This window comes from Aethalodelphis obliquidens, unplaced genomic scaffold (genome assembly GCF_003676395.1).
Source record: "Aethalodelphis obliquidens isolate GAN/ISIS:26980383/991018 unplaced genomic scaffold, ASM367639v1 scaffold4, whole genome shotgun sequence".
Lineage (NCBI taxonomy): Eukaryota > Metazoa > Chordata > Mammalia > Artiodactyla > Delphinidae > Aethalodelphis > Aethalodelphis obliquidens.
In genome coordinates, this window is record NW_020837948.1 from 34,206,143 (window position 1) to 34,223,248 (window position 17,106).

Genomic DNA, 17,106 nt, shown 5'->3' on the forward strand with positions numbered 1-17,106 from the left:
AAAAAAGCCACCTTTAAGTTTACAGCCCTCTATTTTCTCAACAAGTCATTACGGCTGCCTTTGTGATCTGCTTCCTGATTTTGCCAAAGAAGGTTGTACCTGCACTTCTGCACTTTCTCTCTCTCTCTCTTTTTTTTTATCAGTCTATTTTTGGAGAAAGAACTATCCCTACCCCAGTGTTCTGGATGCCAGCCCTCCCTGAGCCTTCTAAGGCCTTTCCCATCTCCTTTTTCTTTCCTTTTCTAATACAATTACTCTGCCAAAGATTTGACTCAGGCTATAAACACACTCACTTTGGGCTTATCTTGAGTGGTCATGGAGGTGAGAAGAGACCCTCCTCTGACACAGTATGTCTTTCAAGCTTTTTCATTTTCCCTCTTTCTTTAACAAGTTCCAGCACCATCTACAAGAGCTTTCTATGATAATGGAAATAGTCTATACCTGTGCTGCCAATATGATAGCTCCTAGACACATGGGACTATTGAGTATTTGTAATGTGGCCAGTAAGACTGAGAAACTTAACTTTTAAGTTTACTTACTTTTAATTCATTTATATTCAAAGTTAAATAGCCACATGCGGTTAGTATCTACCATACTGGACAGTGTGGGGTTATGTGCTGCTTCATCCTTCCTCATATCCTCTTTCTTCCTAAATCGAAGGCATTTGCTTCCACTCCCTACTTCACTCCTGTATGGCTTCTGCATGAGTTGCTCAAGAGCTCCTAGTTGCCAAAGCCAATAGACTCTTCATCCTGACCTACTGGTGGCATGTAGCACTTTTATAGTTCCTTCAGAACCTCTCTCCTTACAATATTGTTCTTTCCAGATCTTCACCTGTCATCTTGGCTTCCTCTTATTCTGCCCAACATATGGAATGTTCCTGTTTTCTGAGGTCTATCCCTGGCATACTTTTATTGTCCCTGGCTAAGACTTCTTCCTACTAAGTGATCTCAGCCACTCACAAAGCTTAAGCTGCTACATTCAGACAAGTGACTCCAAAATCTGGAGATTTCCTAGAACCTAGTGGTATATAAAACTGCCATCTGGAAATTTCCACTTGGATTGAATGTCTATTTCAATGGGATTTTGAATTCAACATGTCTAAACCTGGGCGCTTAATCTTCTCCCCATACTTTATTATTTTTTTTTATAGTACCTCTCTCAGTGATGAAACCATGTTTTGGGACCATCAATCCAGAAAACTAGATTCATTTTTCTCTCACCAGTGAATCACAAAGTCATTTGATTCACAGATGCCGATTTGTCAACATCACCTTTCCCCTCCCTCCCACCAGTACTCACCTGAGATTCTTATCACCCCATAATTGTCGTGCTGGAGGACTACCCCTTCGTCTTCAGAACAGACCCTCACCCCTGCCTTCGATGGAAAAGTCTGTCTGGAACGGTATTAAAGCTGCTCGACCTTTGTGCAACTGACTTGTGATTGAGGGTAACCTGCGTCCCCTAGATACTTCCCAGTTATGACCCCTTTTCCTCAGCTCAGTTAACCTATGTGTTTCGGGGTAGTACTCTCTAATTCTATTCTGGGTCCTGCTGCTAAGCAGACCATATAATTTAATTACCAAACTGGGACACATTTGAGAAAGGAAAGGGGTGTTGTTAATATTTATACTAGGCATAAACTGGTACAATCCTGGAAAAACTGGGAGGTATAATTACCCTACTTATTCTCGACAGAGATAACATATAAAGAAGTACTTTATAACCTACAAATGACAATAATAGTAATAGCAGCTAGTACTTTTTGAGAGCTCAGCATGACCAAGTCACTTTACTGAGTGCTTTATACGACAGAACACATTAAACTTCCGTGGAATACTTACTGTTCTCATTTTAGATGAGGAATCTAATGGCACAGTACTAAGGTGCACAGCTGATAGCATGTTGCACTTGGATTTGAAGGAGACAGCCTGACAGAGGGATCTACCTTCTAAGTACCACTATACTGGATCCAGGTTCCCTTATCTTCTCTGTACTGGCTGTATCTCTTTCCTGTGAATTCACCTCAGACCTGTCAATCTTAGTATATTAATTTTTTTTTTCTTTTTAAAGTAACAGTCTACTGAGCTCAGGTGCCAGGTTTATGATTTAACTGAACAAGTTTTTTTTTTTTTTGTCCTATCCTGGCTTGTCTTCTTTTTATTATAAGACTCTAATAAATTAGTCAATACAAACATATACAATGTATATGCAAAAAACTGGCCTAAAGAATAATGACTGGTTTCTTTTTGGCTTGAAAAAGTAGAAAAGTTTTCTATTTTCTATTCTCTTTAATAGTTTTAACTTACCACTGGCAATATGCCTTTCATGTATGATAAAATTCTCTAAGATGATCCAAAAAAACTTTTTTCGTACATTAAAATTATCTGAGAAGGGACAAATGGCAAGGTATAAATGTGATTTTATATAAAAATAACCCCCTCTCATTTCTTATATATTGTCATATTTCCAGTGATTAGTACTGTTCCTATTATAGCAGATACTCAATAAATAATTCTGGAATGAATACTGTGTTATAAATGGCTTCTGCATTAGTAAAGATAAAAATTTTTCCTTGATGATTTTAGGCTGCAGTGAGTTCCATTTCTTTCTTTTCCTCACTTCAAACTTTGATTCTTATCTTAAGAAATGCAGAAACGCTCTAGGTCTTTAAGTTATTTGGCCGAGTGGGTTTGGTATTTGGGAAACACTAGTGAAGTAGCAGCTAATGTGTCAGGAAAAGGAACACAGCATAACACAAGAGAGTTTAAAGCACTACCAACTAAACTCCAAGTTTGTTAGCTGTGTGCTTGTTAGCTATTTCATGGCTCAATGTACATTTTTCTATTTAGTTGGGATCACTCAGTATTCCCTCCCACCAGCATGGAAGTTTCTCTGGTTTACTTTCAGGAATATGGTAAGATCAAACTAAACAAGATGGAAACATACCTTGAAAAAGTACCCCATGCTTTTTTCTTTGAATAAAATGCTTTAAGATTATTGGATTAAAAAATAAGTACCCCTACTTTTAGACAGCATAAAATCTTAATTGTGGCAGGCATTTTTATTTTTAAAGTGATCAAGAGCCTCTTGGTAATCTTTCAGAATATAAACCACCATTTCCCATACAAATCACTAGTACTTCATTACCTAAAACAAACAGCTTTTGTTACTGCTTATTGCTCTGTGATTTCTATGGTACATGGAGAGTAAATAGGATATTCATTGGCAGTTTAACCACTGACAAAATACGCCAAGTAACCAAGCTAATGAGATCACAATCATGCAACAACAACTGATTAATAAGGGGGATGCGACGAATGAAAAGATAAAAGCATTTCTTTTTAGATTTTCGTATTTTAGTTTATGAGTCAGTCATAGCTGACACTTTGCCTTCTGGTTAAAGTTGATTTGGCTTACTGACTGTTTACTTATTACCAACCCACAACATTTATCCTACTAGCCTTAGGGAAATAAAACACATGATCATGATGACCGGCTTAAGGATCATATTTTATTACTTTTTCCCCCTATAGGACTCATCTGATTGTGAAACAATCAGAAATGGGCCTTTTAACTCTTTTTCTTTTTTTAAGAAAATGAGACAAATGTGAAAAAGGAGAAGTTAGGAGATGATGACTTTTGCAACTGCCATACATACTGATCTATATCAGAAAGGCCAACCATGCGATAAATGATCATTCATATCTGCCTATTCTGTTATTAGGAAACCAATTCAGAAGAGCATCCACTCAGCTTCCTAGAGCCTTGGGGGATATTTAGAGTTGTGTTTGATAGATGAGTTCAATAAATAAAGACTTGTGAGCTGCTCATAAATCATAACAAACTGAACGGAAAGACAAACAAGACTTGTATCTTCTTTAAAACAGCAAAGCGGTATTGAGAATGCTTGGAATAAGCTAAGAAGATGCTACTAAAATCATTTGGAATTTATTAGGGGATGAAGGGAGTGTCCTATTTTGAACAAGAAAGGAATATAAATTTTAACTACTAAGCCCAGCCTGTGTTTCGCTCTTCTCATAAATGGTTTATCAACTGTTACTTTAATAAGCTTTTACAGTAGACTACTGTTGTGTTAAGTTGCAACCTTGTTCCCTTGATTCTGCTTACTTGATAAAACATGCCAATGGTAATTCATTTTTGTTAGCATAAAACCATTGTGAAATTATTCTGTTTCACAGAAGGTGTCTGAAGACCTTTAACTATCTGGGGCCATGGAGTGTTTTCCCTCTACAAATTGTATTTTTGTCATATTCCTCCTGCTTTGGGAATATAGTAGCTCATGCTGACCTTTGAGTATAAAGATTGATTATATGAGGGCATGAAGACTACAGTGAGAAGAGTTTGGAGCAAACTGAATAAAACATGCTAAAGGTCCTATCTGCAGCAAAAGAAATGCTGTCCAGAGAGTAATGTACAATAACAAGGACATACTGGTATTGCAGATTTGACTTTCAATTCTGCCTTGAGGTTTTTTTTGTTTTTTTTTTAAAAAATTAATCAATTAATTTATTTATTTTTGGCTGCGTTGGGTCCTCGTTGCTGCGCGCGGGTCCTTTCCAGCTGCGGCAAGCGGGGGCTACCGTTCGCCGTGGTGCGCGGGCCTCTCACTGCGGTGGCCTCTCCCGTTGTGGAGCACCGGATCCAGGCGCGTGGGCTTCAGCAGTTGCGGCTTGCAGGCTCTAGAGCGCAGGCTCAGTAGTTGTGGCGCACGGGCTTAGCTGCTCCGCGGCCTGTGGGATCCTCCAGAACCAGGGCTCAAACCCATGTCCCCTGCTCTGGCAGGCAGATTCCCAACCACTGGCCGCCAGGGAAGTCCCTGCCTTAAGTTTTTTTTTTTTTTTTTTGCGGTACGCGGGCCTCTCACCGTTGTGGCCTCTCCCGTTGCGGAGCACAGGCTCCGGACGCGCAGGCTCAGCGGCCATGGCTCACGGGCCCAGCCACTCCGCGGCATGTGGGATCCTCCCGGGCCGGGGCACGAACCCGCATCCCCTGCATCGGCAGGCGGACTCTCAACCACTGCGCCACCAGGGAAGGGAAGCCCCTTGAGTTTTTTTAAGACATAAAATCTTCCCAATACAACTGACGTAAGTTTCAACAGTAGATCTATACTCTGAATTTTAAAGGAGAGAAACACCCACATTCAGAACTCCTAAATGTAGTTGTATAGATTCGTGCTTGAAGCTGGCATGCCTTTTAGTTTCAGCCCACATTCCTTGCCTAAACAATGTTGATAGAACGTTCAGGTTGTACCTTTAGTATAATGAACATATATAAAAAATCATAATGCATAAGAAATAAAGAGAAAAAAAACATGCCTTAGTTTCCTAAAAGTGCCAACCAGAACATATAAGTGAAGGATACATTTGTGTGTGAAAAATCTCCACATCTTTCTCATTCTGTATAGTCTCCTAGGATTCATTTCCTCCACCCAGAATCACTGTCTAGTTGGGTTTTATTGTTTAGCTTATTGTACTTATTACATACACAGGGAGTTCTTTACTTACAACGTTTTCAAAGCTTGGTGACATTTCCATTTGTTTTGAATAGCCATTAGTGTTTTTCTGCATAGAAGCAGGCATCATCAACTCATTCACCTAAGCTCACCTGTAGACAAATAGGCTATTTTCAAAGCACTATGGGCAGGAATATACACATATTATGCAGTCATTAAAAATCCTGCATGCCAATAATTTTTATAGTTGGAGGAAATATTCAAGATATGGTATTTTAAAAAGAAGATACAAAAATGTGTATATATTATGATCTAAATATTTTAAAAATAATATACATATATATGTAAAATATATATTTCACACAGGGTGTACATATACACCCATATTTCTGGGGATTATGGATGATTTTTGTTTATTTCTTAATACTTTTCTATAACTTCCATATATTCTATAATGAATATGATTAAAAAATTCTAATAAGCATTATTTTAAAAAAATCTCTGCAGATTTAATTAAAGCTTCATTAAAATGTTTTCCACTGTTGGGCTTCCCTGGTGGCACAGTGGTTAAGAATCCGCCTGCCAATGCAGGGGACATGGGTTCGAGCCCTGGTCCGGGAAGATCCCACACGTCATGGAGCAACTAAGCCCGTGCACCACAACTACTGAGCCTGCAAGCCACAACTACAGAGCCTGCACTCTAGAACCCACAAGCCACAACTACTGAGCCCGCGAGCCACAACTACTGAAGCCCATGCACCTAGAGTCCATGCTCTGCAACAAGAGAAGCCACTGCAATGAGAAGCCCGCGCACCGCAATGAAGAGTAGCCCCCCTTCGCCACAACTAGAGAAAGCCCGCACGCAGCAACAAAGACCAAATGCAGCCAAAAATAAAAAAATAAAATAAATAAATTTATTAAAAAAAATGTTTTCCACTGTTGCATGATCCAGGACAACCTGATAGGTAAAATGTCCATATAATGAGGTTCCTCTGGTGTCTCCATAATTATACCTTTTGAGATAGAGTCTGAGATACATTTGCCTTCGGCCAAATTTGTTCAAGAGGCAGCAAAGGCAGACAAGGATGCTGCAGCAGGTTAGTGTGCTTGTGAGTAAGCACAGGGTGGGCAATTCTACATGGATTCACACAAAACTCAGATGGCTCTTTCAAACTAGTTAACTTCTGGTCAAGGTTAATATTCTGGTGAAAATTAATAGCTAGCAATTTTAGTGGTAAGAATTTCAAAGGAAATAAAACACATATTTCTCCTGTGGAAATAGAGTATTAGATAAACCTGTGTTAAATAGATTATTAGTTTGCTTTGTTTTTTTTTTTCTCTCCATGTTGGAGGTACCTACTACTTCCCGTCCATTTGTGGCACTGCTACATTTCTTTTTTTCAGCCTATGGCATATGAGTCTTTCTCTCTCTCTCTTTTTTTCTTTACTACCTCAGTAAAGGTCATCCCTTCTTTCCAACACAGCATTTATGACATATCATGACCTTTATCTTCCTGCCTGCTTTGCCAATGTATTAAGACAGGAAGCAAAAAAAGAATATTGTTTGTATTATCCAGGTAGAACTTTCTCTATTATTTAGTCACTGATGGGTACAGAGCTTGCCTTTGGTTACATGTCCTCTTATGTTTTGGTTCTTTTCTTCCCTGCCCCTCAACTGTTCTATTTCCAATGGGAGTTTTATATCCTGTGTGACCAACATAGATGTTGTCTGTTAGTTTATGGCTAGCACACTGAAATAATTCAGGGCTTTTATGTATCGGATATTTAAAATATTGAAAGAGTCAATACAACCAGGAGGAGTACTTGAACATAACTTGTTTTTGCCAGAATACCAAAATAAGGCAAAGGGTTAAGTCTGAGGGATTTCTTTAAAAATCAGCCTACATGGTGTACTTTATTTGAATAATTAGAGCCCTCCTATCATCTACTTGGTCAATTTAACACCCCAGGGAATGAATACAAATAGACATTTTGTGCAAACAAACATCTCTGAGAAGAATGGGATACTCTCTCAGTAATGAGTAGATTTGCCCTGTGTATTGCAAGGAGATAGATTGATCTAACTAGCAAGTCAAATAAACTATGTGTACAAATATGCATTTGGAATTTCTATATTTCTCTTTAAATTCCAGGCTGGTGATCCCCAAAGACTAATGGAATAATAGAGAGGCTACAATGGCCATTGAAATAGCTTTTGGTGAGGTATTTGTCTTCACATAATCTAGGAGGTGACATTCTGATGGACCTACTAATTTCAACATATGAATGCCACAGCCTATTTTCTGCAGTATGAAAATTGAGTCAGACTACTGGTTTTTTCTTCCCAAGTTAAATCACTTTACAGCATTTTTATTCATAAGTAGAATAAAATGGTAACTACAGGAAAATAATTTATGTATCCACAGAATTCTTCTCTGAAACCATTAAGACTATACTGGGTATATAGCCCAATATATCAATAAACATATAAGGGTATATTTAAGCTTCTTAATACTATATGTATATGCTATCAAACATAAAAGGGTAAATGAATGGCAGTATATGAAAGTGTATTAAAGGATTTGGTTTTTAGGCATACATGACACCATCTAAAATCCTATGGTTTGAAAAGAACAGATTAAATCTAATATTTAAGGTTCCTCTGCTAATTAAACCTCTGTGTTTCTAATCTTTCAGGGGTTTCAATGTCTTTCTTGATCAACTCATGTAACTTCAAAGGGAAAAAAGTCCAGCCTCAGTTTCCATAGAAAAATTTTACAAGCTGCACCTACTAAATGGTGATCTCATTCCACACTGTACCACATATGCAGGTATTTGGAAATGTGTTCTAAGATGACTCCAATTATTCCAAAGACATACAGTTCAAACAGTGTGTGCAATGTCAAAATAATTCATTTTAAGTCTGATTAAATTTCTGGACAGTTATAGTAAACACTTAAAACTACTATATTTAGGCTACAATTATTGACTTCCTTACAAATTATATACACAGGATTGACAAATTTAGCTATTTTAAGTCATACTCAATAGTTCAGTAGGAACCACTTAGCATAAATTATTCACTATAAAATCATCTCCCTTTTTTTGACTTAATACAAAAATAGAAACAACTTCGAGCTAAGTTTATTTTTAAGCCACTTTGTTAGAATGAGATGTTATGGAACATACTCTATATAATTTCAAAACTTTTATATTACAGTTTACCCTATTCTCCTTTCAGAATGCATTTTTTTCCTTTAAAAAGTCTGATTTTTTAATTTTGCAAATACTATTAGTGCAAGAGTACTATCTTTGACATAGACTTAACAGAACACATTTTGAATAATTCCTATAGTGGTTTACAATACCCAAAGAGTCACAAATTTCTATAAGTTGCTAATAGAAAAATCCTATCTATTTCCTATACACTTTATGTTGTCAACAGAAGCATGTTTGCATTAACATTAAACTAATGCTTTTAAATATATTACATCTAGGCCAAAAACGACTTGATAACATACTTCAACACCTAACACAAAGTACTATGTTCTAATTTAACTGGCAAGAAAGCAAGATTCAGGAGAATAAATTTTCAGTGCCAGCACATACAGTATATGACCTACAACATCAAATATTACCACTTTAAATAAATAGAACAGAGGAAGAATGAAGCTTTCCTAACTCATCAGATGGCAACTTAACACAAAACTACAAATGCATAAGATGATAATCCCGCCTACCTTAACTGAAGGCAGAGAAGAATGACTTAAAAGAGAGGCAAGATATGTTTAATTCTTAATTTCTTTTTTTCTTGAACCTCAAATATAGTTATGAACACACCATACAAAACATACAAGAATTTAAATGTTAAAGGTCATAAGGTTTCAAAAGCAGCCCACTGATTGTTTCTAATGATTATATCTGCACTTCCTTGCACTATATATAAAAGTTACAACAATAAATAAGGTAAAACAAGGACAGAAAAATCTAGTGGGACTAAATTACATTAATACTTTTATTTTCAAAGCCAAAGTGCAACATTTGACCATTTTCTCATGAATTATGTATTACATAAAATCAGCAATATGTAGGGTATTAGGCTGATAAAGAAAGACCTAAAATACCTCAATAACTTTAAAATTTGGTTGCCTATTTGGATAAGGAATACTTTTATAGGCCTAGTTACAGAAGTAAGCATACATACCCTGTTCTAATACTTCTTCTCGTTTTGACTGCTGTAGTACAGAAGTCTTATCTTTATTCACTGTTTCTGTAAAGGATCAAAAGAGCTGAGCATAAATTTGCAGTATATATTACATACTTTAAATAGTTTATTGGAAATATGCTATCAACATAAAAATATTTTCAGGGTCTTGTATTTCATAAAAACAGTAGTATTATGAATTGATATGGTAGAAATGCTCTAATTCACAAAAAACTCTAGCATAACTACAAAGTACCAGACTCGGACTTAATAACTGGATCAACTACCCTTTCAGTAATATATAAATGATGCAGAATTTTAAAGATGCATTAATAAAACTGCCTGTATTTTTTAAAAGTTGAATCTAGTAATATTTTTAGGATATTTTCAGAACATTTTAAGGTACATTTTATAAATATATTACGATTTTTAGAAATGACCTGATTGCTATGTTAATTTCTTTTATAAAATTTCCTATAGAAAGAAATAAGAAGTTCTGGCATTAAGACTGAACTTGTAATACTCAGTAAAGTCTCGGCATACTTCCTCCAATAAAACAGTATGTGGGTTTTGCAATTTTAAACTAAAGAAGTGACAATCAATATGACCATTTTGCAGATGAACAGTAAATTAAAGAACAATTTAGAGAATGAGACCAAAAAGACTAAGGCTAGTAATGCCTCATAAATCAAGAACTGCTCTTTGCTTGAAGACTCATTCAACAGATAATTTAGGGTATGGTCGGAGATGATAACCATTTTCATTGGCAAACTGTAGCACTCTTTAGAACATGGTGTATAAATTCATAAACTGAATCATTCATTACTGGTTATGGGAAGAATGAAACGAGGAAACTAGAAACACAAATTAAATGAAGAAAGATCTACATTTATGGAATTGGTCTCAAATGAATCTGTTTCATCACTAGTTGAGAGTTTTCACTTTGACTGTTTTGATGGGGGAATGTCAGGAGGGGAGATAGAGGATAAAGAGGGAAAAGAGGGAATCAGATTATGTGTACATATGCGACTGTTTGACAGAAGGAGGATGATTTTAAACATTAATCATATAGTCAAGTGAGACACATAAGAAAATATAAAATACAAAATCATACGTTGATTTAAATTAAACACCAATTTTACCTTTGTGATGTCCATGCATCATAACCATATCAGACTTCACAGGAATTGGAATGTTGGCCTCTGGTGGTATGGTTCTGAACAAATCCGGAGCGATATTCTGTGTACAGGTCATGAAAGAAACTGCATGCTTGGCTTCCATGTAATACATAATGTATAAGTTGCACATTTCATCACTAGATGTGCCACTGCAGGCAAAACAAAAAAACAAAAAAAAAGAAAACCCAAAAAAACCCCAACCAAACAAACAAAAAAACCCACAGACATGACAAATCAGTCATTCACATAAAACACATTCTTAATGCAAGAAAAATGCAACCGGTAAATCTTCCAACAATGGATTCAAAGATGGAAATGTTGTACAGTTATTTTATAGCTTTCATTAAAACCCATCACAGTTTTCAACATCAAAAGCACACTGTCAAAGGCATATTTCCACTTAATAATGGAGTATTCTTTTGCAGTCACTCCATGGATATCACCAAATACTACTGACGGTAATGGCATTTCACTTGCAATGAGATGCTTTCTTTCCTCTTCTAAATCCTTTTATTCTTTAGTCCTTCTTCTATTTGTTAAAACTCATAGATTGAGTAAAGTATTTTTCTCATGGAAAATCTTAATTATTTACTTAATAACAATAAAATTCAGAACAGTTCAACAGAAACACCATATATTAATTACAAGTTTATATAAAAGTGGCTTTTTCCATTTAACCCTTAGAGTCAGGGATCTTGGTTTTGGTAACTGCCTGTTCCTCAGGGTGAGATGAATCAAGAATCATGTGTTGATACTAAGACCTCATAAACGTTATCTCTGGTATCTGACTTGGCACCTTGACTTCTATAGCAGGGAAGAAAAGAATGCCTGAGGAATGATACAAAACGAAACCAGGCCTAATGTCTTCTAAGGGCTCAGACCTGAATGGGGTAGTGCCGTACAACTGAATAACTCAATGTTAAAGATAGATTTTAAATCAGTGGGGTGGTCATTTCCAAGAAAAAGTTCCGAATAATATAAATCATGCCTAATAGTTTATAGAACATGTTTTCTTCTTCCTCAATTCACATGAGTTACTAGGTACACCTTCACATAAACCACCTTTTATATACCAGCGTGGTTTGGGCAAAGCAACATTTCCTTTTTGGTGTTAGTTCTGACAATTTTTAGCAAGCCTCTACTAATAAAAAAACAAGCTCTGAAATGGATTATTTGCCATACAGAAATACATCAGTGTTGATTTTTCCAGCAATGTCATGTGGCACTTATTTCCTCTCCATAGCAACAGTAATGACATCAGCAAGGGAAGGAAAAAAAAGAAAAACCTTTTCCAAACAGGGATGTGGTTCCTCTAAGCTCTGAAAATGTAGAGCCCGAGAGACCACAGGAATGAGCCCCTGTTATGGGAAGCTCCGTTTGTGATTTTGAAAATAATTTGTCTTCTCACTCTCTGAATCTGATACCTGCCAGTGTAATTGCCTTTCCCATGAAATAAAAGCAAAGAGTGAAGTGCAAACCCAAGCAAACACCTGTTCACTACACACATCTTCATGTGTCAAAATGCCATTGCTAAGAATTACATTTTAGCAGCTCTGGAGTTGGTCAGAAAATTATGTGCTATAAAAGGAATGGCTGGTGCCAAAGTAATAAGCCAGAGCTCCCACCGTATTATCCACTCTCCCCTCATTCAAAATGAGGAAAAAGGTATAGATCAAGAGAGTGAAATGAGGGAAAAGTAATTTAAGATGTGGCCCTGGCTTAGAAAACCTTGAATCATTGTGCAGAGAGGGAAAGCAAAATGAAACCTTCCCAAATTAATGAAAGGAAAAAAACTGAATAAATTTGTATGGTAATAAATGAAACTTGCAATTAACCAATGGATAGATCCTTCCATATTTTTTGTTTGGGAATGTCATGCCCATGTTCATCTCTAAACACATGTGATTTTGTGAAACAGCCTAATCAGCTCACTAATATAGCTCATTTAAGGTATTGACTCTATGATACAATATTGAGCTGATTAAACAATTTAAGAATCTTCGCAATCACAAAGAAAATTTCATTAAACAGCTGAAGAAAAAGAAAAGAGTCATACTTTATTCCTTTCCATCTATAATTGAACTTGTAGTCAAAGTAACTCTGAGTTCCTATCTGACACAGAAACTATCATATCCTAAACATGGTAGGATTCAAATCATTGTTAGTATCAGCAACATGGTGTGCCTGTTTTATTCCACATTCATCTTTCTTTCACCCAAAAAATATCTGACTTTAAACCAAACTGCTTTCTATGTTCCTAAGGGAGAACTGTGATACATCTAACCTTCTCCATAGAGAACAACATATGCAATGCAACTCTGTCAACCTAATGCTTGTTAACATGAGAAAGTATGGAGGGACACTGTGTTCAGACTTCTGTGCTGGCTCTGCTGAATGGTTCTTTCAACACTCCCTAATGTCAATGTGATTCCCTAAATGATGATGGCTGGCATCACCTATATCCCCCAATTACAGTGGTGCATTTCTTTCCTCTTCATGCGTAATAAGGTGCTTAAGTGAGAACTACTTCTTTTATATATGCTAGCTTTAAATCTGACAAAGTCTGGTGAGCCTGAAAATAGTACATGCTCAATAAATATATGTTGAATGAGGAAGAAGGAACAATCTATCTTAACAGATGTTTATAATGTATTACAGCATAACCTGTTACCCCTAATACATCATACTGCTGAGTCAGGTCAATATTACAAACTCAATTTACAGCATTTCTGAAAAATATTGAGGTCTATCTGTTTATCTATTTTTCTTTTATCTATCTATCTATCAGGGTTTTTATAAAAATATATCATTTCATATTATAAAGATATGTAATTGACATTTAAGAAAGTATCAAATATTGTGAAATGTATCATTTATAAAAACCCAAATATTATGGAACACCATGACTATGTTTCAGACAGTGATACTCCACTCTGGTGATTCCCTCATCCCTAGCCCCTGCCCCTTACACTCAACAGATGCTACACTTGAAAATAACCAATGACAATAAAAGACTAATTTGGGAAAGAAATATGAACAGGTGCTAGACTTGAAAATAACCAATGACAGTGAAAGACTAATTTTGGAAAGAAATATGAAAACTTTAAAGAAGTTATTTTACAAAACTTTGAATTGTTTCTTAAGAGGTTTCATGGTACTTTAAAACTTGTACATTAAGAGGCTATTGATCATATAACTTTATTTGCATATAGTACACTTTAAATGCTGATTAAACTGTTGTGCTTGGTAACTACAAATATTTATTAGACCTGCTCATATGTATATGAAATAACTGGTCCCAAATGAAAAATATCACCAACAAACTGACCAAACTGGTAAATAACACCTACCAATTCTCAAGAATTAATTTAAAATTTTAGCATATACACTTTTAGGCAAATTAGCTGACTTAATTAGCTTATTTGGCTGACTCAATTAAATTCTTTGTTTGTTGTTTAAACTTGACTAAACATCTGAAATGAATTTAGAGAAGCATCATGTTTAATATAAAATATGTAATGCAGTCAGGTAGAAAATATTGCTTCTTGGTAGGTTAATTAGTACTATATTGTCAATATATACATTAGCGCAACTTTGCCTAAGATATATTATTCATATTTACTATTTAAAAAGAAACATAATATATCTGGATTTAAAATGTTACCATTAAGTAAATTTATTAACATAATCTGTCTTAAATTCACCTGTTTTTTAATGGTTATATTTTGAGATGAATCCCTGGTATGGAAAAATCTGTCCCTAGTTTTTTAAGGGCTTTTTATTAGTTAACTATGATTGCTCTACTTAAGCTAAGTTTTCTCCAGTCCTAAAATTTCTAGCTTAATAGAGTTAAGCTAGGATTGGGTAGAAGAATCACTCAAGTGAAAATCTTCCTAGTAGGCCACTGATGGTACAATTTTCCAGTAAAACCTAGTTTCCAGGTGGCTGCAGAACAAGAAGGTAAAAAACTTGAAGCCCATTTTTCTTCCAGTGCTTGAAGGGGGCATCTGCTGGTCCCATATGACCTTTGGGTAAGTGGGACTTGTATTTAAGTCAGCTTCATGCTCAGGGCTCAAACCTGTGCCAGTGGGAGTACATGTTTGTGTATGTGGGTTGGGGGTTAGATGGGAACAGAGAAGAGAGAGAGGAGATTTACAGAGTATCATTTAATTTAAAAGACATCATAAAAATACTAGTTTTCTCTTTATACTGGTTACATTCTCAATTGTGATTCTATAGTACCCTATGGAGGTGGTACCTTTTACTTTACAAAACAGATGCATTATTGTTATTACTAAAAAGTATATTAAGTGCTATAAGAATGCTTTGCATTATTATGAGGATTTAATTCATATTTAAGTTTATTCAAAATTTTCTGCTTCCTTAGTTTAAATTAAATATTCAGAATATGGATTCACCCAATAAGTTAATTTCCTGTAATTTCTTTCTATTTCATTTACAAAGTGGCATTTTCTTTAGTCCACATGAGAGTTACAAAAAGATAGATTGGTATAGTCATTTTAGGGTATTATTTTAAAGCAAAATGCACATTTTAAAAAAGACTAGAATTATTCTGGACTCATGAAACCGAAAGAGGCCCCTAGAGATCACTTTGGCCTCTCATCCTGGTACTATAACAAGTCATTAATTTCTATGGCTGATAATTGCCTCACAGAGGATACTCAAAGGATAGAATCTGGCCAAAGTTACAAGCCCTCCAAAACTGTACAGGAACCTCTAAGCAAAAATATTCTACTTATTCCACACTTAAACTTGTAAGCTAGTACAAAGAATGTGTTGAAAGGGGTTTTTTTACTCCTTTGTTTGTCTATTTCAAAGGTTAATAAAATAACCAATGGCGTTTAAGTTCCAGAGGCTCTACACTTCATGTATTTAAAGATTGTTAATAAGTGAATTATTAGACTTTTCAAATCTAATTATGTCTACTTTGTCAGTCCTTTTGTTACCATTTTATGTAACTCAGTAATTTTATTGCTTTACTCAAGTCCCCTTCCCAAATTTATCAGTCATCCAAAAGCAAAGCTGTTAAAAACTTCTTATTTAATAATAACTTGATGACTTTTTTCTATTTGTTTTTATCTTTAACCTTAAAATTGATGCTTATTAATACAAAACCCTTTTAGACTGACATTAAAAAGTCCTATTCCACCATCTCGAATGCTTTTTTTTCTTTTACCTGCAACAGTACCTTTTCTGTTTCCCCTGACAACCAACAGCTAGTGTTGTAATCATAAGAATCATCTTCTGTGCATCTAATGCATATTTTCAGACGCCTATTCTCTGTAACTTCTCTTTGATCAAAAGATAAGTGGTTTAAAGCTCCATCTTCTAGGTGGCATCATAAATATTTTATAACCTAGTTTAATATGGAAAGAAGGCTCCTTGGTTCTTTTCTAACAGAAAGAAAAGATAAGAGACTTTATCTTTCATTTTTAATTTAGGCAAACCTTTTTTGAAACAATTCATAGTGTTTTGAAAAATTTACTTGGTGTTATAAAGTATACTTATTTCAAAGCAGCTCAGTATTTTGAAAATTATTTAAAAATTCAACATTCTCTTATGGAAAAGGTACTGCATAGTATTATTCTCATTTGGTTTCTTATCTGGAAAACAATGAATACATAAAAGTTTTAACAGGTAGAAAAAAATCAATGGTTCTGAGTAATTAAGGGCTACCACTACATGCAAAACCTATATAATCACCTAAAGTTGAACACAGGGCAAAAGGACACTTGAGAAAAAAAAATTATAATCATTACATTTTTCTTTATTAAGATGTACAGGAAGTAATACACACTCTTGTGGCAACTATAATATGTAGAGGTGTGATCCTGAAGGTCTTGAATAAGCAGGAAGAAAGGAAGCATGAAAAAGTAAGCACATGTTCTGGAGTTTATCTAAATCAATCAGTTCTAAAATCATAAAATGCTATAATTTGTTGTAATTGTTCATAACAGAGAAAAATGTGCCTGCCATTCATTCACAAAGACAACTGTCACCTATACTCATGCCTTGTCTTAATGAAAATCATTTTAAATAGTAGAATTTGTGAAATCATACCCAATGTGTGTGGCTTCTGTCCTTCCTTCACCAGTGAATACACATCTTGCAGCCAGTATGTCACCGAAACTAACATCTACTGGGTGTTCTACAGGGTAGAAAGCCTGCAAAGAAGACAAATACAATGATTCATTAAAATCCTCAATAAAATCCAGAACCACATGCCT

The 17,106-nt window shown here is 35.3% G+C and overlaps 1 protein-coding gene across 16 annotated transcripts in view; it reads right to left on the reverse strand.

The window, feature by feature from the left end:
• PAM (peptidylglycine alpha-amidating monooxygenase) overlaps positions 1–17,106 on the reverse strand; it is a 282,583-nt gene that overhangs the window by 44,869 nt on the left and 220,608 nt on the right. For all 16 annotated transcript variants that reach the window (XM_027100526.1, XM_027100525.1, XM_027100522.1 and 13 more), the window contains 3 exons: positions 16,940–17,043; positions 10,823–11,007; positions 9,681–9,746 (listed from right to left, as the gene is read on the reverse strand). In XM_027100526.1, coding sequence (XP_026956327.1) covers positions 9,681–9,746; positions 10,823–11,007; positions 16,940–17,043 — 355 coding nt within the window. The remainder of the gene's footprint in view (positions 1–9,680; positions 9,747–10,822; positions 11,008–16,939; positions 17,044–17,106) is intronic.